This window comes from Cygnus atratus, chromosome Z (assembly GCF_013377495.2).
Source record: "Cygnus atratus isolate AKBS03 ecotype Queensland, Australia chromosome Z, CAtr_DNAZoo_HiC_assembly, whole genome shotgun sequence".
In the NCBI taxonomy this organism is placed as follows: Eukaryota; Metazoa; Chordata; class Aves; order Anseriformes; family Anatidae; genus Cygnus; species Cygnus atratus.
In genome coordinates this window covers 60,665,662-60,691,064 of record NC_066396.1, presented here as the reverse complement: position 1 = coordinate 60,691,064, position 25,403 = coordinate 60,665,662, and the positions used below count along the sequence as shown (strand labels likewise).

Below are 25,403 nucleotides of genomic sequence, written 5' to 3'. Positions count from 1 at the left end.
ATATACTGGTACTGCAGAGCAGTAAAATGCTCACTGATGCTGACAGTACTGCCTTGACCAAATACAGATCCTGAGATGTGTCAAGTTAGACCAGAATTCTGATCTGTAGTTTAAAAAATAAAAAAAAATAATACAAAAAGTGGTAGGAAAGATCTTTCATGCAAAAACAAAACAAAGAAACCAGGAAAGTTGATGCAACTCCAGATTCTTTTAAGGTTTGTGCTATCAACTCACTAACAAACAAACCACAACAACTTTGCTGTTTGGATTTCTGAGGTGAACATAAGCAAAGTGAACCAGAAGGGATAAAAATAGGGAAAAGAAAGTATTTGAAAGTGAGATGATTTGAAGCGACATCCTGTAATATGTATCTTTGACCAGCTTTTTAAGTTTTTCCTTTTCACAATGTGTAAAAACTGTACCTGTGTTGAATGTTTCCAGCATGAATGGCTTCTGGTGGAACTCTCCATGGACAGCTTACTCTTCCTCCAGGAAGACGTTTGAAATCAAACTGGCAGCAGATTTTTGGATCTGGACCACAAGTATGAGGAACATCATAACTATAGAAAGGCATCATATGACAAAGGATATCTGTACTGGATCCCAAATCTGGAATTAAAATGAGCACACTTTTACTATGAGCTCTCAAGTTTGCCAAAACTAAATCATTTCCATGATCTTAATCGAAGAACTGCATTAAAAACATCAGACCAAGACAATTCCTTCTTTTGAATATCCGTATCTGGAGCCTATGTAGAGAAGAAACTTTCTCTGTTTCTGTTTTACGTAATAAAGAGTCTAATATAAGATACAACAAAGATCAAAATCCTAATCAAGCACTAGCAGCTTTAGAAAGATATGAAAATAATGTTTTTTTTTCCAAACAGATAAATCTCGTTATTTCCAGAATTTTAGAGACGAATAAAAATCATCTTTTATACTTCAAGTGAGTAACAGCAAAATAAATTAAAAATAAATAAATAAAACAAATGCAACATACCTCCAAAAGAACTTTAAAAAATAAAGAAAAAAAAACACCAAAAACAGGTGTTGTCATTCTCATTTTAGCACAAAATCTGAATTGGTCAACTTTAGCAATATCTCAATTTCTCAAACACACAACTTCATTAAATTACCAGTATGATTCTACATACCTATACATAGATTTTATGTACATGTACATAGAAGTGCATATACTTCTATGCAGTCCTGAGACTACCTCTGAAATCTTACATTTTCCAACTAGTCAATACATCTACTAAAGTTTAGCTCACCAGAACTAGAGATCTACACAAATTTTGTCAAGTCTCACAAGAAGGTCTTTCAAAATTTAATTTTAAAGTGAATCTGAAGTTCTTGTAAGGCTTAAGTGACCCTTACGTTTACTCACATGGTAAAATCCCTAAATACCAATTACCTATTCCACGAAGCCACCCCCCACAAGCAGTCCCTAAGGAGCATGAGCAACCAGGAGCGCGGTGAACAAAGCATGGCATAGCACGGCACCCTTCAAGAGAGGACCTACCACTGGCCGAGAAGGAGGCACAAGACCTTAGCCCCACGCCCAGATTTGCCCAGGCCAAGAGCACTCACCGTACCTGATCCTCAAGGCAGAATGGTAAGCACTCATCTCAGGGCAAAGGCTGCAACTATGGCTGCACGATCTGCACTGTCTGCCCCAGCGGTGGTTGACACCTCCATTCAGACAAAGCTACTGAGGGGTGAAGATGAGGTGCAAACCTCTGACTTCTGGAAGTGCCTAGAACTTTCCCCTGGGGCAGACCTGCCTGCAAAAGGTGTGCCCAGGTGGAAGACCTCCTGCAGCTGGTGGCCAAGCTGCAGGAGACTTTGAGAAGGTTGCATGGCATCAGGGAGGCTGAGGAGGAGTTAGGCAGCTGGATCCTAGCATAGTCGGCAGGGGACCCACAGCCCATGACCAAACAGCCAAAACCTCCCTCACTGGCCCTCATAGAATGGGTACTGAGGAGGTGGGCAGTAACACTGGAGAGTGGAAGCTGGCAACAGCAAGGACCAGCAGGAGGAAGAGTCTTCCCCAAAGCCTGAGGTGCCCTTACGGATCCACTTCACCCTTCTACAGACTGAAAGGGAAAGACCCGTTGCAAGGAGTGCGTGGAGCTGAGTAAGGCAGCCTGGTCCGCTCCCTATATAACAATCACTGCAACTAAGGAAAGGCGATGCAGGATAGTCATAAGCAACTCTCTCCTGAGAGGTAGAGAGACACCCAGCCGCCAAACCGATCCACTCTTGAGGGAAGTCTGCTGCTTACCAGGGGCTCGTATCAGGGATGTCACCAAGAGACTAATGAGACTCATACAGCCTAACGACTATTATTCACTGCTGCTGTTTTCACATGGGCACCAGTGATGCTGTCAGGAGCTGTCAGCAGAGCATCAAGATGGATCATAGAGCCCTGGAGCAGCAGTAAAGGACTCGGGAGAATGGACAGTTTTTTCACCAGTCCTGCCGGTCAAAGGGAAGGGGATTGTAGTTTACCTAGACTTCAGCAAAGTCTTTGACACAATCTCTCATAGTATCCTCCTGGAGAAGCTGGCAGTCCATGGCTTGGACAGGTACACTCTTGAATGAGTAAAAAACTGGCTGGATAGCTGGGCCCAGAGAGTGGTGGTGAATGGAGTGAAATCTAGCTGGTGACTGGTCATCAGTGGTGTTCCCCAAGGGTCAGTGTTGGGGCCCATCCTCTTTAATATCTTTATTGATGATTCAGATGAGGGAATTGAGTGCACCCTCAGTAAGTTTGCACACAACACCAAGTTGGGGGGAAGTGTCGATCTGCCGGAGGGCAGAGGGACCTGGACAGGATGGGTCAATGGGCAGGGGCCAATGGGATGAGGTTGAACATGGCTAAGTGCCAGGTCCTACACTTTGGCCACAAAAACCCCATGCAATGCTACAGGCTTGGGGCAGAGTGGCTCAAAAGCTGTGCAGACAAAAAAGACGATCTTGAAGGTCTTTTCCAACCTTAATGATTCTATGAAAAGGCCAGTCAGATCTGGCAAATCAACAGATGGTTACAGGACTGTTGCCTCAGACAGGGGTTCAGCTACTTAGATGACAGGACTCACTTTGAGAAACATGGTCTGCTGGGGGCTGATGGGCTCCACCTCTCAGAAAAGGGCAAGAGCATCTTCAGTCATAGGCTTGCCAAGCTGGAAGATGGTTAAGAGGGATTTAAACTAGAGTTACCATGGGTGGAAAACTTAAACTAGAGTTACCAGGGGAGGGAAACCTCACTCCATCCCACTCCTCCCCATTTGATGCCAGTGTCAGCGATAGATGCCCAGAGCCTGCAGAAGAGTCACGGGTCAGCAGGAGAGCACCTGAAGAGCAACACAAAGGAATTCCAGCCAATCAGCCAGCTTCATCAGCTCTACTCTGCTCTTGTGAGACCCCATCTGGAGCACTGTGTTCAGCTCTGAGGCCCCCAGCACAAGAAGGACATGGAAGTATTAGAACAAGTCCAGAGGAAGGCCATGAAGATGATCAAAGAGCACATCTCCTATGAAAACAGGCTAAGGGAGTTGGGTTTTTCATCTTTGGTTAAGAAAAGGCTCCAGGGCGGACCTTACAGCAGCCTTCAAGTACCTAAAGAGGGCCTACAAAGTTGAGGAAAGTTGAGGAGGGACTCTTTGTCAGAGAGTGTAGAGAAAAGATAAGGAGTTAATGGTTTTAAACTAAGAAAGACTAGATTTAGATTAGATATTAGGGAGAAGTTCTTTATTTTGAGGGTGGTGAGGCACTGGAATAGGTTGCCCAGAGAAGTGTATGCCCCATCCCTTCAAAAACATAAGTCCAGGTTGGATGGGGCTTTGAGCAACCTGGTCCAATGAAAGGTGTTGGAATTAGATGATCTTGAAGGTCCCTTCCAACTCAAACCATTCTATGAGTTCAAGTGAGTTTATCTTGAAAAAAGGGATGAATGTTGTTTACATCTTAAGGAACCTGGCTCCCAAGAAAAGTATGTCAACAATACTTAAGAAAATACTCTTTAAAACCTTGTAATCCTAAACCTTTGCATTTATACTCCAGACCTTTGCTAAAAACTATTTGAATACTACTTGTGACTTAAAATGTCATTGTCCATGAATATATACATTTACCTTTCAACTGTAGGAGTTCTCTATCTCAAGTAACATATCTACATATTATACCAGATCAGTGATCTTTGATCTCTTTTGAAAGCCTTCTGAAGCCAAAACATTTGACTATATCATACACAGGATTTTTATATGCAACTATTTAAAATGGCACGTCAATTAAGCAATATGTAAACCAAGTGGCATATGTCAACATTAAAATAAAAACTTCTGAAGCATTTTTGTAACAGAATTTCTTTCACAGTTGTATGTTTACCTCAGGAAAAGTTTACTTGTGCGGATTACTTTATTTGAATATTCACTCCGTTATAACCTCCCATTAAAAATATACAGAAACTGTAGAACTTCAAAATCATCATGACCTTTCAATAGTAAGTACAAAAAAAACTTGTTTTACCCAATATTGATAAAGCTGTGACATATTAGTTTATTTAAATAAGCAGAAAGAAAACCTCCAATACATACATTCACCATATTATTAGAATGCTGGTACAGTACACTAAGCAAAATGAAATTCACACAGAAAAGTACATTCATTTACAGACACAGTCTACTAAAATGTAGTTACTACATTACTTATGCCTTCAAGCTATGTAACATACAAATTACAAGAAAGCAATTATATTTATTCTAATAAAATAAAACATACTTTTTATATGCTTTTTCACAGGAAGGTGAACCTTTGTTCAAAGTTGTTAACTGGGAGGTAGCAGAACAAACTAAAAACCATAAAAAACACTTCCCCTTCCCCTATAAATATTTCATAAGAGGGATAGGAGAAGGAATATTAGAGAAAGTAAAAACACATATGAAAGTGAAGTAACAGCAAGATCTGAGGAGCAACAGCAACACCACAGCTTTCATATTTTAACCCCTTCCCTAACACACAGCTTTTCCTTTTTTGTTACACAAAAATTCCCCAAAGCTTTTGAACAAGATGATTTTTTTTAAAGAACTGCAAGTCTAACATTTATATATACATACTTTTTTAATTCTAGACTAACTTCTCTAAACAAGCTGTTCTGTCAAGATTTCCAGAGTATTTATTCAAGTTAACTCCATATTTTACCTACATAAACTAATAAAATAAATTGACATAACGGAAAAATACATACCCCAGTTCTGTCTCCAAAAAAATTCTAGTGTCTTTTGAGTTGCAAAATGTTTTTTAACTGAGTAATGAACTCTCTGTATAAGCATATTTGAAAATCCTGTGCGTTTCAGTAGATAGGCCATTGTTGGTGAATGCCCAAAAGGATCAACTGCCCAACCAGACTTCGGTTTCACTCCTGTTGACAAGGTAAGAAGTTTAAGAGGAGGAAAAGGTTTTACTGTTCACCCAAACAAAGTTATACCAATATAACTCAAGTCCAACCACTACAGATAAAATTTCCAAGAAAATAAAAGAAAATGCACAGCTGGGTATTAAGCCTCCTGCAGAACACACATTGGAATTAACAATCTAGAATTAAACAGATAATTACTTATGAAAAAAAATCAAATATCTAAGAGGTAAGGTATTCTAATTACATTAAAAAAAACACTGAGATTAGTGCTCTACACTTTCATACTATTTCAATTTTGTCTCAAACATCTTTACATGGAATCATAACGAAACATCATATTTTTCATTTAAGTAGTTTCCAGATGTTATAATTGGAAAGAAAAGCTGAAAGAAAATGAACAAATGAAGACAGCTGTTGTAACTTGTTGAATTTTCAGTGTAATTTAAATAATTTTAACCTTTGTTGGCTTTGTTGACTATCTTTTCTTTCAAAATGAATTTATTTACCTGAATGGCAATTATTAGAATCATACCAATTACTATTGCCTTTTCCCTGAATTTCACAGAATCAAAGAATCATCTAGGTTGGAAGAGACTTCCAAGATCACCTAGTCCAACCTCTGACCTAATACTAACAAGTCCTCCACTAAACCGTATCACTAAGGGCTACATCTAAACGTCTTTTAAAGACCTCCAAGGATGGTGACTCAACCACTTCCCTGGGCAGCCCATTCCAATGCCTAACAAACCTTTTGGTAAAGAAGTTCTTCCTAATATTCAACCTAAACCTTAGCAAGTAAATTTCATATTAGTAAGTAAAGAAGCTGTATCTAACTCTTGTTTAACTGATTCTTCAACATGGTTCCTTCGATACATTTTTACTCTCTCATCAAAAAAAAAGAGAAAAAACAAAATACAACAATTCAGTATTATCCTTTTACTAAACTTCCATTCCACCCCTTCTACCCCACAGTCTTATAACTATGAGAAGCTATATTTATAGAAATTGCAATCTAAAAAAGAAAGAATCATCATAGAATGGCTTGGGTTTGGAAGTGACCTTGAAGATCGTCTAACTCCAACCCCCCTGCCATGGACAGAGATGCTACCCACTAGATCACATAGGCCAAGGCCCCATCCGGCCTGGCCTTGAACACCTCTGGGTGTGGGGCATCCACAGCTTCTCTGGGCAACCTGTTTCAGTGCGTCATGACCCTTACAGTAAAGAATTTCCATCTAATGTCTAGTCTAAATCTATTCTCTTTTAGTTTAAGAGCATTCCACCTTGTCCTAAAAATGACATAGTGAAACAGCTTTTCAAAATAATTTAATGACGTACTGTTATCAATAAAATCACTACACAAATAGTTCCAATGTAAAAGGAATTCTCTATTTATGCAACTAACCAAAAAAAACAAAACTTTTACAACAACCAAAACAATTCGGTCAACCTTACTGCAAGGAATTCCTCAAAGTTCTGAAAGTGAATGAGTTGCCTTTTTTTCTTTTTAACGCAAACAATTCTAACATTATGTTGGGTTTTGGCTTTGGCTTTACAACTACTACTAAAATTCATGTGGTTTTTTTTTGAGAATATCTAAAAACCTAATAAATACACAGAACCTAATAAATACAGCCTGCGGAAGGGATCCAAACAAATAGCAGGAACATACATTTTTAAATAATTTGAAGGCCTTTGTCATGATTTTCACAAATAGAGATGTCAATACTGGAAACTAAGTCTTATGGCTTTCAGTAAGTGGTCTGATTTAACATTTCAGGCAAGAAGAGTAAGGAAAGCCTGCTAAGGACGTGAGAGATATGAAGTAACTTGCTGTATTAACACAGTTATATTTTAGATCAATCTACGTACCCAGGTTCCTTTCTAGCCATTGATGTCCTTCTATCAGCTGGTCAATTACAGCAAAGTAATGAGCAGAGGCTTCATCAGGCATGACCCATCCTCCTGTTACTATTTCAAATTGTCCATCTTTTATTAACCTGAAGAATATATAAATTGTGTTCAGAATCTTGCATATGAAAAGATATTTTTTAAATCAATTTCTGAATACCCAACAGGCATCTGCGAGGAACACAATGCAAAAATCTAAATTATGTTACTTCCGACATTGGCCTGCATTTTTTGATCAATCAAAGAAAAAATCAATATACAGTGATTTTTTTTAATGCCTATGTGTGCAAATCAACAACAAAAAATAGTACCTCTTCTGCACGTGGTATAGTATTTTTTGTTTAAATCAGGAAGATAGCTATTTCATGCACAGACTACAAAAAATAAAACAGTATGTTGCACAGTGCTGAAGGCCAATTGATCAAGATGCCTAGACACTGCACATTTGAAGCACTACTCCTATCTTCCATCCTTAATCTACCGTTCTTTTTACTGTTTTAGAGAGCTTGATAGAGCTTCAAAGTTTATTATATCTATAAACACTTTGGACCATCTCACTCATTAAAATGCCTTCTTGAAACACATCACAGGATGATCCAGTCTCCCTATTATGATGTCAATAAAAATAACTATCATGCTTCCAGCATCAGGCTGTTCCTATAATTAAATAATTTAATCTTGTTAATTATATTGTACACTAGCATAATAACTGCTAAAAGAATCCAAGAAAAAAATACAGTAAATATCAGAAATTAGTCGTATTATAGGTAATACCAATAAGAGCACCGTAAAATACGCAGCAAAAATAACCTCTAGTGCAGCTTCTGTAACTGTTGCAGCGGTTTAACTTAATACCTGATTTCCCTCAAGAAGGTACATAGTTCTGTGGTATCATTTACTGGTTAGTGTTCCAAGGCTTTTTTTTTTTTTCATCTCAAAAAATGAACAACTGTACTGTAATACTCATACATTGTACATAATTCTTTTAATAGTTTTTAAGTCATTTTCAAGACTTCCAGGGTTACTTGAGCTTTGGAGCTATGAGGCTTACATTACCCCAATGCATCCCATGCACCTTGAAGGGGGGCATGTGAAGAAGGGAATCACAGAGCTGAGCTAAGGACTGTTGAATCCTGTCTCGAGGCAAAGTATATTAAAAAAAAAAGGCTGTTTTGAAGTAACAAACTAGATTCTTACTTCAAGGCTATCAAGCAGCTTGCTTTCTTGTCTCAATGTCTAGGCAAATTGTTTACTTATTCCATTTTGACTTGTAATTTTTAAAAGAAATAAGAAGAGAAAGGGTATATACTACTTCATAATTGAAGTTGCCACTTGTTTATCAAAAATGCACATTTAAAAAGGAACAGTCTCTCATTTCATAACTGTGTTGTAACTGAAGAAAGAAGTACATAAATAGCTAGTAAGAAAAATTATTCAATTAACAGCACTTTAACATGACTTCCAATAATGGAGTTAAGTTTGTAATCACAACCCATTCAATCTGAATGGCTCTTAAAGGTTGGACACAGAAACTTTTACTCAACTTTTTGGGAAGTTAGTAATTGGGGCCCATCTGTCTGAACAGTTCTACTTTATAAATGAAAAACAGTAAACACACCCAAACAATCAGAATTTGAGTAGGGTGATTATTCTAATTATTCTGCACTACAAGTGGAATCTCAAGTTTACAATGCAGTCAATTACACACGAAGTTCCACAACATGCCACATGGAATGTAAGAAGTAGCAAAGGGTGTTCAAACCTTTTAACGGCATCCTTTTTCTGGCTATCTATTCCATCCCACCACTTTGAAAAGTAAGAAATCTCAGACCATATGAATTTCCTTCGGTTGTCTTCTTGCAGTTTTATAACCATGTTATTTAGGATATGTTGTGTCTGATCTCTGAAGTAATCATCAAAAGTCTTCAGCCAACCTAAGTAAAAGGGAAAAAAAAAAAAAGAAATGTATATTGCTTTCCATTTTTAGTGACCTGCCTTCTTCCCATCCCCTTCAAATAATTAAGTGAAACATTTTTTAAATTTGAATTTTTCATGCTGTGGACAACTTATAGTGCTAAACTCTGGGAGTTTTTGTTGTTGTTGTTTTTGTTTTGTTGTTAATTTCTTTATGAAGTTTAGATGCTTTATAGCCTTGAAGTATAAACATATGGAATATTAGGCATTGTACTTTGATCAGCTGTGAATATGCAGATTTTTAAATTGTCGATTTCCTAATGCACCTCATCACTCTAGTCTACGTAAAATGACTGGACTGAAATCATTACTAGCAACATGTTGAAGAGAAAATGAAGAGACACTAACGGTATCCCACAAAGAGTATAAAGAAATAAAATGGGGGTTATCTGAGCAGCAGTAAACCCTGCTGCACATGTCCAGCATCATTTATGAATAAGGGGTTTCGTAGCAATGACTGGGAAAAGAAGTATGTTGCAGCTGCAATCCCTTATCAGGAAAGCTATCAACTCAGTGAGATACAGAGTAAATGAATATCCAACTTCAACCATGCAGTCAGGCCTTGCAGTGTAGAGCCTTCCATGAAATTCTTTAACCTCTCCCTAAAACCTTGTATGAAGAAGCACATGCGTCTTCCACCCCAGAATATGGAAAGGCTGTTCTTCTTTCTGTAACTCTAACTAGGAAAAGGAAGCAGACAAACCTGTCTACTTAATACAAAAGGAGCATATTCATATTCTTCACACCAGGTCTTGCATTGCATGAGTGTGCTGCCAAAAGCTTCTCAGAAGCTGTGTTTAAGGAACATACAGTAACTACTGAAGAAAGCAAATGAAGTTATAAATCACCCCTAAAACATCCATATTTTAAGATTTTGTGAAAGCTTCCATTAAATATGAAAATTGTTATCCAGATAAATCTGACCCTATTGATTCCACTCTGATTACCAGTTCTCCTTCTCATTTCTGCTCTGGGGATGCACTGCTATTCTAACTCAATCCCAGTCTGCTTAATGAGCATTAAGTTTTTCTGGATGGAGTTAATATTGTTTGAAAAATAACTTAGATTAATGCTAAAGATTTTAGTATTAATAAAATCATTTTAAGTCTAAATTTATTACTGCATATATCCCTTCTGAATCAATATTTGTACTCTGGTTTATTTTAAGGATAATAGATAGATGACATTCATCTTAGGTAGAATTGTAGAGCCAATGTAATGCTCATTTACCTTTTAATAAATCAAAGAAATGTTTTACCAATATTTACATGAAAACAGCCACATGTAGCAGACTACAAATTTATAGCTTTTTTACTAGGAATTTATTCTGCAAGATATAACATACTAGCACAAAACTAATGCAGAAAGAACTGAAACTATTGAAACCATACTATGTTTTTCATATGCAGTAATATATCATAAGAATACACTATTTTAGCATGCTTTTATTACCCTACTATATCACAGAAAAAAAAAGCACACCTACACTGAATTAGTCTTAAAACATTGTTGAAAAACTCATTAATAAACCAACATAGATAAAGTATAGGAATAAATGACAAAGCAGCTGGCATAAAAACGTATTATAATATAGGAAGAACAGAGTTACGCTTAAGGACTCATTTTTAATATATAATCAGTTAAGCCATAGAGGAAAGGTATAACATGGTTAGCATACTGAATCTTGAGCAAGTCTTAGGAAAAATTTAAGTGTTCATAGCATTAATTGCAAGCCACCAGAAAATCCTCTGAAATTTCATTACCATGTCTGGTACCTTGCACTTAATATAGTTCATTATAAATCAATAGATCTTAAACATGCTACTTGTGGAGACTGCCCAACTTTGCATGGAGCCATAAGGATTTTTTTAAAAAATTTATCAAAAGCTGAAGAGAACAATGAATGAATGAATTTGCAATTGCTTTCCAGAAGCTGAATACTAAAGACTAAACCATGTTAAATATATTATTTCACATTTCAGTCCCTAACATCACTTAATCTAGTACAACTCAAGTTCATTCTTATACTTAATAAACTAAGAGCTTATTCCCAAATTGAAAGAAAAGGTTTACCAGTGTATTTGGACCAGGAAAATTTTAATTCTAATACAGTTTACCTCATTAGCTTAAAGCTGCAATTACCAAAACTAAAGCTAGTTACATCAGCAAAATCACTCTTGTTGGTTTAAATGTATAGTTGGACCTTTGCCAACGTGAAATTGTAAATAAGAAAAAAAATACTGCTTGTAATGTCCTTATGCTACTCTTGACTTAATGAGCATTCCGGACTTTGCCAGTTACTTTCACTTTCTGCAAGAATGTGTGATAGATAGCAGTAGAGGGTGTGTGCTGTTAAGCTGCTTGTCTTTCAATTGCCTTACTCATATTTATCCTCAAAAGTGTGGAAAGCTGAATCCTTTCCCCTACCCCCTCACACCTCCATCCAACCCCACCTTCCCGCCTCCCCATTTATCATCACTATGCACTTTTTTAATGTTAAAACAGTTTTCTTTGTTGGACATGACAGAATCCAATTCACGTCCAAAAGTCAATGCAATTCATTGTTGTGCAAAAAATCCTGAAGCATTTCACTAACTGATTTGGCACTATAGCTGTCTACACTTTCCAGCTCAATTTTCTTCCTCAAGCTCTACTTAATACACAAATGTAGAGAAACAGGCAAAGTTTCAGAACAAAATCAGAACACAAATAGACAAACTAGTATTATAGTTGTGTTTAACACTCAGCTAACCAGTTCCTGGAAGAAGACACGATCATGTATACTGTTCCAAAAAGTTGAAAAAGGATGTCTTGTTTCTTATTTGCCTATATGTTTTAGGAAGCATGGAAAGCTTAAAAAAGAAAGAACATTTGTACTGATCAATAATCAAAGCATGCTGTCTGTAACTGTAACAGTTTCCAATGGAACTGTCCTGACAAAAAATGGAAAAAAAAAAATCTCCCTAAATGTTGCCTAACACTTTATATGCAACCACAGAAACACTGAGAAGCCAGCAATAAAAACTGAGGTAGCATGTAATTCAGCATGTCAAAAAAAAAAAAAAAACACTTGCAGTTTCACATTCTATTCCTAGATCTCACCTTCCTCTACAGTAAAAAAAATTAAGTATTCACCACTCAGATTATATTGTATAGTCTTTACATAGCCTTCATAGACAGCTCTCTGTTTCTAGAAAAGAGTATGCTGTGGCTCTGTATTAAGAAGAAAACAAGTTCTAGATGAACAGTAGTAATTGTATTTTAATTTTCCTATTAAACACAACATCAACATATCAGCCAATGAACTTTCAATTTCATGGTCTACAGTCTGAAATTTTTAAAGGTAAACTTCTCAGATTTAATTCAACTAGCATTTTTTCATTTCTGCTTTAGTGTTATCCTATCCTGGTCTTATACTTTGGTGGATTAGAACAACAATCTTAATTACTATTCCAAACATGTCAGGAAAACTAAGTCATGCAAAAAACATATCCAGATCTGGTCTACAGAAAGAAAACAAACCTGAAACTCTGTGGTGTATTAAAACTTTATGCTTAAATCCTCTTTTATCTTATCACTGCCATGAACTTCTTAAAGCTATACAGATTTCCACCTGGGAAATAGAGATGATCTTAAACAATAAAGAGGGCTTAATGTGAGTGGAAGTAAGATAAAATTACCGATGTTAAAAATAATTAATGAACTTTTTATATTTGGACCTGATATATGCACATACGCTTTCACATGCATTTTTAGTTGGGCAGAAATTTGGGGGGTGGGGGGAATGAGCCTCCTTTAGTTCTGTTTAAGAGCTGCTTGTACTATGTGTGTAACAACTGCATCCAGCAATAAAGTACTTTAATCTAGTTCAAACATGTATTACAAAGCTCACAAGTCTCAATTCTAAAATAATTAAGTGAAAAGACTTGAGATCACTGTCAACATAGCAATAAATGCTAGAAGGGTTTACCAGTTATCTTTGAAGGCTTTTGACCTCATGTTAGTGACGTGCTCTAATCTTCACCGACTGCCTTCAACTGAATGAGAATTATTCCTGATGCTGATCAGAAGTACAAGAGGTACCCATTCTCATATTTGTTTTCCCAGCAATGGGTAAATATATTATTTACTGAAGGAAGAATCACAGAGACTCCAATTTTGTACGTTCTGGTTGCAATCATATGGAAGCAGGCAATCCATATTTATCAGAATCTAGTTATACCAAGTGTTTCAGAGCATCTGAGCACAAGCCATTCCCAAAAACAGAGCTTAAAACTGAAGCGTACCTTTCCCCTTTCTCTATAGGTTCTGTTTCAAGGCAGTTTCTTTGCCTTTCAACTACAGATTTCACAAGCATAACTGGTTATATGAAAAGCTTAAGCAAAAGTAGCCTCAGATGAGAAAAGACAAAATGGAAAGAGAAATGAAAGCTTCTGGAGCTACTAGTTATATCTTTACCAAGCAACTTCTTTTGTTGGTAAATATTTTTCATGTATATTGTTACAGTGTAGGTATACCTTAAGCTTTTCTGGCATAAAGCATTTTCTTTGCACCATGCCTTTTAATCCTTTGTGAGAAAGGAATAATGTAATCATTAGCTATACAAGAGATTTTACACCCCTGTTGTAGATACATTTTCCTTATTTCAAGTGCTTATTAATAAGCATTTGCGTACTGCAGACAGCTCCACAGAAGTGTCCTTACCAAAGGTCTGGAGATTTCTGTGATAACACTCTTTCCAAAAGCAAACAATTCAGTCTCACAAACATGTGTGGTAATGGAAGGGGCTATATATACCAGGGTAACATTATCATACCATACCTCATTCTAACACTATTTAATAACAACTGAGAATTCTGAACACGATGGAAAGTTTTATGCACAAGGAGATGCAGATTTCTTGATTTTACTTGCTGGAAGTGAAAGGACAGATATAATTTTATATTAAAGGCATGTAGTAAGATATTATATTAAAAATACTAACCAAAACAGGCCACCAGTATGATGAAAGGCAAAAGATATCTGTGACATTAATTAAGACTTTGGGCAAGTCCTTGGGGATAACCTACTCAGGAAAAAAGTTGTAACATAAAGAAGAGACAGCTCTCATAACTTCAAAGAATTCCTCCAATCTTATTATTAAAGGGGCAGCCACACAGAGGATATCTTTCAGAGAGCTGGAAGAACAAGTAGTAACTTATTATAGATTTAATGACTGACTTCCTCCAAGATAAATAAATGACTGCTGGTAAAAATCCATCTCAGAAGCAAAATTCATTACAGCCCACACCCGTCTTTGGAAATCAGCCAGAAGGCAGAATAGAATTGGATGGAACTTCATTAAACAGAGATCTCAAGCGCACCAAGAGACATCACCACTCAGTTGTAAAATTAAAGAACAGCCACATTGCAAACATACTTCCTGGTTAAGTCAGGAATTCATACTGGGAAAGCACCAGAAGTTTCTTTAGTGACAACACAAGACGTTAAACAGGAAAAAGGGTTGGTTGGGCCAACTATGGTGAAGCTAAGAGTCATATCTATGCCTTATCTATCTTCGAATAATTCTGTTGACTCAAGAACTTCTTTTTTATTCCAAACATGACAGAGAAAAATGTCATACAGAGAGAGGAAAAATGTCCTTTTATTTGGACTTGGAGAAAATCCAAGTTATCCTCTGATTTCCCAAACAAGATAAAATATCTCAAGTGTCATTGCAAATACATAGTCAACACATACCTCACAGTGAGCTCAGTAACTTGCTGTCCTAATTTGGAAGCTAATTGGAGATGCATCCTTCTTCTGTTCCACTATTTTCAAGAGCATTACAGAGCTATTTAGTTTGCTAGCCCCAGAAGACAAATACCTGGCAACTCTGAGAGAGCCTCCTCCAGATACACCCTGCTTCTTAAGAAGTAGGACTAAAGCAGCCTTTGCTAGTACTCACCTGGGCCAACAGCATCCTCATGATGTACGATATGTGATTTGTCTAGCATGCAGAAAGAGAATGCAATTTGTAGTGAAAAGTGGTAATAACTACCAGAATAATCTTGATATGGAAAGTGGTTGGGTAACTTCAATACTCAATTTCATGAAATGCGATCGCTCTCTGGCCTACTTTTGGTAAGGAGAACTGGTTCTGCAGCATGAATGAAGCACTAGGTTATGGTAACCAATGGCCCATGCTCATCAGACACCAAAATGGTGCTGGCTGTGAAAACTTACTGCAGTTGTTTGCCTGATTAGAGGAGGCAGGACAGAAATCTGTAGGTGTAAAGAATATAGTAGAAGGCTGGAGGTCAGGAAGCTGAAAGTTAGATCCAAAGAGAGTTTCCAGAAGGGCAACAGAAACTGTTGTTCTGTACGGAGCACTGATGACACAGGCCAGGCAGTACAGATGAAATCAACCCAATGTGTTCTGTTTTGGAAGACAGTTACAGAAGGTACATGCCATCGTTTTGGCTGGGACAGAGTTGATTTTCTTCACAGAAGCTCTCATAATAGTGTGTATTGGATTTTTGATGAAAGCATTGGTGATAACACACCAATGTGTTTAGTTGTTACAGAGCAGTGCTTACACAGAGCCCAGGACTTTTCATCTTCTGGTGCTGCCCTGCCAGCAAGAAAAAGCAAGCAGGGGCTGGGAGGAGACACAGCCAGGACACGTGGCCCAGACTGGTCAGAGTGATGTCCCATACCATGTGGCATCATGATCAGTAATAAAATTAGGGTAAAAAACAGTTATTCAGAGTGATGGCATTTGTCTTCCCAAGAAACCATTACACGTAACAAACCCTGCTTTCCTGGGAGCAGATGAACACCTGCCTACTTGTGCATGCAGCCTTTGCTTTACCTAGTAAACTGTCTTTATCTCAATCCATGGGTTCTCACACATTTACCTTTCTGGTTCTAGCTCCCCATCCCACCTGGAGAGAGCACTGTATGGTACTTAGCTGTCTGCCAGGGTTAAACCTCAAGAGAATGCCAAGAGAAAAGGTTAAAAACAAAAGGGTAAGAAGATTACTAAAACCTGAGAAAAAGAACCAGTGGTTATTTAATAACAAACACAGCCCTTGTCAAAAACTATTATTTTATGTAACCCATATGGATAATAAAAACAGTAGCATCCCTTAGAAGGGAAATAAAGAGAAACTACCATTCTCAAATATCAAAACTAGAAAGCCATGAAACAGCAAGTTTAGCATTAGAACTAGAAGTGATCTATCCGTCCACTGGTTAGGTTTGGAAAAGTCTACCAAAACCAATGGTCTGAAAGTTAGTATCAGCTACAAAAAAAAAAAAAAAAAAAGAGGTGTTCTACTGATCTACCGTAAAAAGGGGGCAGGGAACACATAGCTTAAAAACACAGGCTCTTAACCTCCACTGACATAGACTGCACCTGAAGAGAAATCACAGCCAGAACACTGAGCTCCTACCAAGTGTCATGACTTGAATGGGCACCTAAGAAGTTTTAAGCAAAGCTTTTCTAATCTTCTAACTGCATCTCCCCAGCTTCATATACCCATAGAACTACCTAAGCCTGCACTCTGCAGTTTTTTTGGGGGGACAGGTTATACTTGGCAACTGGCCTCTAGATTGGATCCCAATCTACCTCCTCCAATTAAGAATATAATCTTGCTAGCATCACTAGAAAGAAGGGAAAGAGCTGAACTCCATATCCCGCTCTATAAATAATTGAAAGATTTAGAAAGTCCTGTACATTCCTTTAGCATGATTTCAGATTCATTAAACAATTGCAGAGACTGTACCTTCTCTCTGAGAAGGTTTTCTGGAGAACGAGAAAGGAAACAAATAGACACAGGTTTAAAGACAGTTCAACAAAAAGGCAGATCAAAGTTACACTATGATTGTTTTCTCTATATATTTTTACTATATATTATTTGAGCTGTCATAATTGTATAACACAGTCACTCCAAATTCTACCATTCATTCATTTTCTTTTATTCCTAAGTAGATACTAGATAGCATTTTTGAAGTCATTTATGTTGAAAGTGCCCTATCTTAGTTCAGACAGATCCACAGTACTTCAAACAAGACATATGAGGGAGAGGGGTGGTATAGAGAGGGAGAGGGAGATTTAAGTCACTTCAGTTGTGGCTTTCCAATAACAAGCAGCTTCACCAGTATCTCATGGTCAGTGTACACATACCAGGAATATGCTTAGCAGTGTAATTCACAGCTTTTTGGTTATTTTGAAATGACTGTAAAACACAAGTGACACTTCTCCACTTTATTTATTACACAGTGAACATCTACTTGGGATGTTCACAGAAACACAGAAAAATGTTACCTTCTAATAACACCACTGAAGTTCTACTCCAGTTAATGTACATGTGTACAATTTCTGTTGTAACAGTTGTCCCTTGAAGTCCATGGCATTAAAATTATGTATGTTTGACTGCTTTGCTAATTTAAATTTAACATACTATACAGAAAAAACACCAAGATTTTAACAGAAATTGCCATATATATGTATCTTAATTCAAAAGCCTATAGATACCCAAATCAATATAGTTAAAATATTACCTGGGTCATTATGTGAGTGAGGCACAACAAAAACTTGAAGCGGTTCGCTGTCCCATTCATTTTCATTGTATGTGATATCAAATCCTTGTTTCCAAACACCACCATCTGGATTATCGAAAGGAAGAATGTCATAGACGTCCAACATCTAAAAAAGGGTAAAAGAAATATAAAATATAAATCCATAAAAAAAAGTTCTGCAATTTAAACCAAAGCTGTTTTCATCAAATAACAGCAGTAATACTGGATCAGCTTGTTCATTACAAGGAGAGATGAATTGTAAATTAATAGAAAATTGACAAATAAAAACATGTTTCAAGTCACACTAGGACACTCAAGACAAAACTAGGGTAACAAGAAGCACTAGGCAAGCCCTATTCTGTGGAAACTGAAACTTTACATAAAGGGTAAGAATGAAAGCCTTAAGTCACCAAAATGATTACAACTTGCAATAGCACTGGGGCAGGAATGTGGGGAAAACATTATACAGAAATAGCACAAGATACTTAATAGACAGGGAAATGTAAGTGATGAGAAGGACAAATTAAGAAAGCAGTAAGAAGCGATTACAATGTGAGAGACTGAGGCAAGAGTCAAATTCACAAAAGGGAATTTAAAAACTATCAAGAAAAAATATTCAGAAATATAGGCAATTGTTATAATAAAGCTCCTTCTGTATACACTGTTGACTGGTACACTAATTATAAAAGGAAGGACATTTCAATCGTCAATGCAAGTAAGAAGATCTCCGGTAAATAAAGTAACTCCAGAGTAACTCTAACACATTCTTATGAAATTTAGATACCAGACAGCTTCTAAAAGAATATTCTAATGTAAGTTTAGACCAAAGTTACCATGCTCAATTTTTATTTATTTAGAAACATTGTCTTATTTCCTAAAAGCAGACTGAAACTGATAAACAATCATCTGGACAAGCTTTTTACTTTCTGTACTATTTTAAAGACATAGTTCCCTTGCACGCTTCTAAAATTTACTTCCTATTTTTGGAATCATGTAAGAACTTTACAGAAGAAAAAAATAATTTAACAGGCATTTTTCTCAAAGAATATCCAACAAAAGCTTTAAATCTTTCTGATTTATCTTTAACACCTGAAGAAAAGCTATAAATTTACAGTAAGTGTACAAAAAAGCAGCCACGTTCTGGAAATAACCTTTAAAAAAAAGACAGTTTATTTAAAAAATCCACAAAACTAATTAACTTTAACCTTTCCTCAGCTTCAAAGAAATTGTATAATATGGTCATCTGTAACACCAAATTCCTTCCAGAGCTATGCACTTGGGTGATAATTAAAAACCTAGAAATGCTTTCAAAAGGTAAGAATTTTAATAATTTCAGTGTAATTCCACTAAAAGTGAAGCACAGCAGAGTACAAGTTTATATATTGAAACTGAGTAACATTAGGCTCAAAACAAAACTAGAACAGAACCTCAAGATGCCATCTTATATCATCCCAAACAGAACAAGCCAGCTATTTTAAGCTGTTGCTACAGCAATCTCGCAGGAAATCTAAGAGCATAAATTTCATGATATTTACAATCCCGTGGGAAGGAAGAAAAGTGCAAATGAACTATGATGGAAGATGTAGATTACATTTTCCTGTTTAAGAAACACCTTTAATCTCATAATGAAATTGTGGAAAGGAAGATCACCAAAACTGGAGTTACTCTATCACATTTTCAATATGGACCTTGGTGCTTGAAAGTATGCAAAAACGTTTGGGCACAAAGTTTCCTGCCTTGAACAGAGGACACGTTCATACCAGGCTCTGATAAACACATGAAGTGAGATTACAAATTCAAACACAAACAGAAGTTTCCTCTAGGAACAGCAGATTTCTCTAATGAAGGTGCAAGGGCAAGACTGAGTGGAAGAGCACCACAGCTGATAGTGTAAGGGTTGGAAAGCAAGTAGAAGATGTGAGGAAATGAATGAAGCAGAAACTGACTTTATTGTTTAGGGGTAACAAAAACTGCAATTACTTATGAATCCTCAAAGCAGGACAGAATCTCCTCTATCAATTAATCAAGGACATTGATTTCATGTCAGAGGCATAAACTCTGGAAATATGGGATCCTCTGAAAACTATGAGAGCACACAATAGCATCAGACACTTGTAATGCCCAGTGGACATTCTGGGCATAAGCAATGCCTTGGGGAGAGAAAGGTAAAACCTTAAGTAACATAACCTACCAGGAGACTAGACAGAGCATTTATAAGTTACCACACAAACACATTGTTTTGGTAACCACCTAAAAGGATAAGAATGTGCATATAGTCATGTCAGTTCCTTCACTGGAAGCTGATATTTTCTGTATCAACACAGTGTTTGTGATTGCCAATGTAAACACATTGCTGAATCACACATTATAATGCTACGCTTTCTGCAGCCATAAGGTAGGTACAAATTGTTCTAAGACACACCAGGACAAAAGAGTGTTCAGTTTCTAAAAGCTTTGAATGTTGTGGTTTTGCACTGTAAGCATGTATATAAAGTGTTTATTAAAAATCCCATTGCATGGGATACTTTTATATGATGATACAGTAACACAAGAATAAATCATTAATCGTAACATGTCAAAAACTTGATGCTTAACATAACAACTCTGTTATTAAGCAGTTTCTTCCACCTATCAGTTTTGAAACCTGTGATTAGCTACCCCAAGTCAACCTTCAGCAAATTTCTGTAAATAGAGAAACTAGCTTCTATCAAATTGTTAAGTTTTCTAGATTTTTCACTATTGCCTTTGGCTTTCAGGCCATGGGCTTTTTAGAAACCTGTATCCAGCATTCTCAAAGCACAGATTAGATATATGCATTCCACATCTGTTTTATTAGCACAGTTGGAACACATAGTTGGTGCAACACTCAACTTCTTTCCCTAACCATTTTATTCAGAGTATCTAGCAAAGGTATGCATTTCAGAAGTTGTCTTCTAATATAAAGAAGAAAAATTATCAGACACACAGCCTTTGGAATTGCCAGTTTTCACATGTTCAGTAAAAGGTAGTCAGCTAACCATTGAACCTGACTTCAACTTGGGAAAACAATCTAAACAAGAGGAAGGCACCTACTCAGAAAAAAATGTAATTTAAATACATAAAGCATAAAATTTGCTTTCAGAACTAAGATTCTATATGCAGATAAATGCAAGTTGTAGAAAAATAATTTTAAAAGAAAATTCAATATGAGGAGGTTAGAATAAGGAGACAGGAGTAAGATAGAATAAGCTCAATATTAGACGTTTCTCAGACAACACGACCATAAAAGACTTCATTAAAGTCTTCTCTAGAGATATCTTAACCCTTCTCTCCTTGTGACCTGATATACGCTTGGATCTCTCGGGCTCTATTTCAGGTAAAAATACTACCTGTTCTATCTGCTTCTCAGAGTCTGTAGATAGAGCTGTCTGCTTGAAGGTACATAACTTCTGCATTCACTTAATCTGGCATCTGAGAAAACCGTTTTATTCTACTGACAGTAGTATCATAGAACACTAAAGCCATAAGTCAAATACATGCTTCTGAAACTAGAATAAAGAATCATGCAACCAGCAGATGCATTCATTTTAAATTCCTAAAACCTCATATTTAAAGACATAAGTATGGGAACGGAAATAAAAAACAAACCTCTTCAGAGCTATTCTCTCAAAGTTTCTTCTAAAATGTACCCCCACATAAGGAAAAGAAAGCAACACTTAACTCATATAACCCTCTGCACGAAGCTCTTAAAGGCTAGCTTCACTGAAGAATAAGGATGAGTTTCATTAATGAGGCATCAGGAGCTTCACCATTCACAAAATAAGGAGGCAGATCCTGCTTCCCATTTCTGCCTCTTACCTGATGCCAGCTCTTATGCTCCTCTCATGTATCTCCTTGAATTAACTCAGATCATTACTGCAGGAAAATAATCATAAAAAATAATCCATAAAAAGGCTTCCACAGGGTTTATAAACTGAATTACAACAGTTTGATGCAAGTGCAAGAGCTGAAACTGAACCAAATACATAGAAGTGGAGTGAAAGAAGGAAATAACACTTGCGGCTCGTCAATCAAAGCTATTTCAGTAGCAGATAGCAAGCAACTGAGGGCACTGTACGTGAAAGGAGATGTTTTTCACGTTACTCTTGTGATTTAAATTGGATAGAGAAAGAAGGATGAGCTGCTAACAGTAGCAGGATTTAAACGCTGCAGACAATGGAGAGCAGGAGGAAAAGTGACTTCAAAGTTACTTTACACTTTGAGAAATTGTTAAAAAAAAGTCAGCCACATTTAAAACTGCATCTCTTGATTTCTCAAGATGACCATGTTAGAAACTGTATACTTCCCAGCTGTTTCAATTTAAACATAATTTCACTAAAAATAATGTATAGAAAGAGGACTCAAGAACTTTTTTTAAACACCATCTCCAGAGTCGTATCTCAATGCAAAAAAAAAAATGGGGGGGGTTGATGGAATGCAAATGTACACCTGAAAAGTTTTCTTCAACAAACATTTGAATTCCACAAAAGTGGCCTACAGGAGTCACTTACTATATGAACACCATAAGAGTTAAAACATTCCAGTGGTAGCGGGTTTCTGTCCAGCCAGGTAACTTGAGAAAAAAAAAAAATAGATCTGAAACAAACATCTGCCTGAAGAAATTAAGGTTTTGTGTTGAGTTGACCTTGGCTTGCTGCCAGATGCCAACCTAGGTGCTCTCTCACCACCCCGCCCCTCTACAGGGCAGCTGCCGAAATAAGATGAAAAGCTCTGGGGTCAAAATAAAGACAGGGAGATCACCTACCAGTTGCTATCACAGACAAAACAGATTTGACTTAGGGAACATTATTTTAGTTTATTGTCATTTAAAATAGAGTTGGATGGAGAAAAAGACAAAATCTAAAGCAAAAATCAAAATCTAAACATCCTCCACATCCCCCGTTCTTCCCATGTTCACCTTTACTCCTTCATTCCCAGTGCTTTTAAGTCCTCCCAAGACATAGAAGGGGTGGGGAATGGCGGCTGTGCTCAGTGTGCCGCTCCTTCATCCTCCCATTTTCTCCCTGCTCTAGGGAGAGGTTCTTTCCACAGGCTGTAGTCCTTCACAAACTCCTCCAGAATGGGTCCCCCATGGACCACAGGATCCACATGCTCCAGCGTCCTCCACAGACTGCAAGGAAATACCTGCTCCTCCATAGGCTCTCCCACCTGTTCTAGCAGCTGGAGCACCTCCTCTCTTCCCTTCCTTTGTGATCTTGGTTTTCGAAGGGTTGTTTCTCACACAGTTTTTTCCTCACTCCTGTCTCTCACAGCTCCTGCACAGCACTTTGCCCTTTCTTAAATACATTCTCCCAGAGGTACCACCAGCTTGGTGGAAGAGCTCCGTTGTGCCCTGCAGTGGGGCTGTTTTGCAGCTGGCTGGAATCCTGTGTTTCAGCACAACATAGCCCCTGGCCTCTTCTCAGCCACCACTACAGCCCCAGCCCTGCCAACACCTGGGCACCTGTACACCCGGTACATTCCACCTGCACCTCTGTGAAACATATATTTAAGAACTCTCATTTAAATGAAAATCACAACACACTCTTCACAGACTTGGTTACATCTACAAAAAAAGACCTACAACAAAATCATAGAGACATCATCACAACACTGACGAAGGTGGGCAATATACAAACACAGTAAAACTCTACCCGTTGTCCCTTCAGCACATCACAAAACAGATTTCCCGCAAGTATTTCAGTCTTTGGCAATGTCCAGTCTGAGTTTTTCCCATTACCTCTCCCAGTTACTGTCCTTATCATGAATTCCTCAGGTCCCAGGCTGAGGATTACAGTGCATTGGCCTTGGCTGAATGGGCATCTAGCAGCCAACCGAGGTCCACCCACCACAGGTCTTTAGCATAAGATATAAAGCAAAGCAAGCAGTGTTAGACTGGTGTTGGAATACAAGCCACCATAATGCTAGGATAAGCAGTGCCTCATCTGGGCCTACACTAAATATCTGAGCTGTATGAAATGATGTCACATCACAGCTCTGCAGAAATTGTTTACACCTCTGAACAACATTGCTTCATGGCATACACATGTACAATGCTTCCAGACAGGCATTCTGTATCGCTAGTTCAAGGAGGACAAAGTAAGGTTATATGAATATTAGGCTAATACCATATTTTCTTTCTTTTCTAGAATTTGATTTTTGAAGAACTAATTCTTCTATGAAATGCAACCTTTGCAGAAAGTCAAGTGCATACTCTGTAAATTTGCCAGTTACCAATGAGTGGTCTTAATACTGATAAACTCTTTTGACATTCCAGTCATGAAGACATATTTATTTAAAAAGCAACAATTCTTGGCATTGTACACATTCCTATGAGTTTTTCTCATGGATGGAGCTTGAGTTCCACAAGCAAGCTTCTGCAGTCTGCAAGACACCAGTATTTACAGTCCACAAAACACATAATTTTAAGGTAATACATATGAGGTAAAAAGTGATCTCAATCCATGCTCACATGACTTTTCGTGCAAGTTCTGGGAAATGCAACTCAGGAAACAGATCTTGCAGTTCTCTGAAATAAATGTCTCAGTGACCTGACATGCCATCTAGGGAAGTTTGCTGCCTGCCAGGGTCCAGACCCAGGATGTTGTAGAGGGACTGCCATAGCTCGTCTGACCCTCTCACTACTACTCCCTGTTCTTCCACAGGGGCACCAATGATACTGCCAGGGGCAAAGCGTACCCCATCAGAAGTGACTACAGAGTTCTGCGGGCAGCAGTGAAATGGGCGCCCAGATGGTATTCTCTTCAATCCTGCCGTTAAGGGGAAAAGGTATGAGGAGGGCACTGACAGCACAGGTCAATAACTGGCTGCAGAATTACAGAATCATAGAACGGCTCAGGTTGGAAGGGACCTTAAAAATCACCTAGTTCCAAACCCCCTGCAATAGGCAGGGATGCCATCCTAATATAAATCTCCCCTCATTTAGTTTAAAATCGTTCGCCCTTGTCCTGTCATCTGCCCTAACAAAAAGTTGCACTCCATCTTTTTATAAACCCTCTTTAAGTATTGAAAAGATGAAATGAGGTCTCCCTGGAGCCTTTTCTTTCTCAGGATGGACAGCCCCAGCTCTCTCCACCTTTCTTAATAGGAGAGGTACTCCAGCCCTCTATCATCTTTGTGGCCTTCCTCTGGACCCGCTCTAACAGCTCCACATCCTTCTTGTCCTGGGGGCCCCACACCTGGATGCAGCACTCCAAGTGGGGACTCACACGGACAGAGCATAGTGGGGACAATCGCCTTCCTACACTTGCTGCCCACTCTGTCGATACAGCCCAGGATGCAGTTGGCCTTCTGGAATGCAAGCGCACACTGCTAACTTGTGTCAAGCTTTTCATCCAACAGAACCCCCAAGTGTCTCTCCACTGGGCTACTCTCAATGAGTTCTAACAGTCCATGCTCACATCTGGGATTGCCTGACCCAGGAACAGCACCTTGCACTTGGACTTGTTGAACCTCATTAGGTTCACATGGGCCCACTTCTCAAGCTTGTCCA

General features: G+C 37.8%; 1 protein-coding gene across 2 annotated transcripts in view; it reads right to left on the bottom strand.

Annotated features, from left to right (window-relative positions):
• The window catches only part of MAN2A1 (mannosidase alpha class 2A member 1), a 137,629-nt gene that overhangs the window by 93,743 nt on the left and 18,483 nt on the right, over positions 1-25,403 (bottom strand). For both annotated transcript variants that reach the window (XM_035562590.2, XM_035562591.2), the window contains exons 3-7: positions 17,855-17,999; positions 9,096-9,267; positions 7,295-7,422; positions 5,252-5,425; positions 423-609 (exon numbers count right to left, since the gene is read on the bottom strand). In XM_035562590.2, coding sequence (XP_035418483.1) covers positions 423-609; positions 5,252-5,425; positions 7,295-7,422; positions 9,096-9,267; positions 17,855-17,999 — 806 coding nt within the window. The remainder of the gene's footprint in view (positions 1-422; positions 610-5,251; positions 5,426-7,294; positions 7,423-9,095; positions 9,268-17,854; positions 18,000-25,403) is intronic.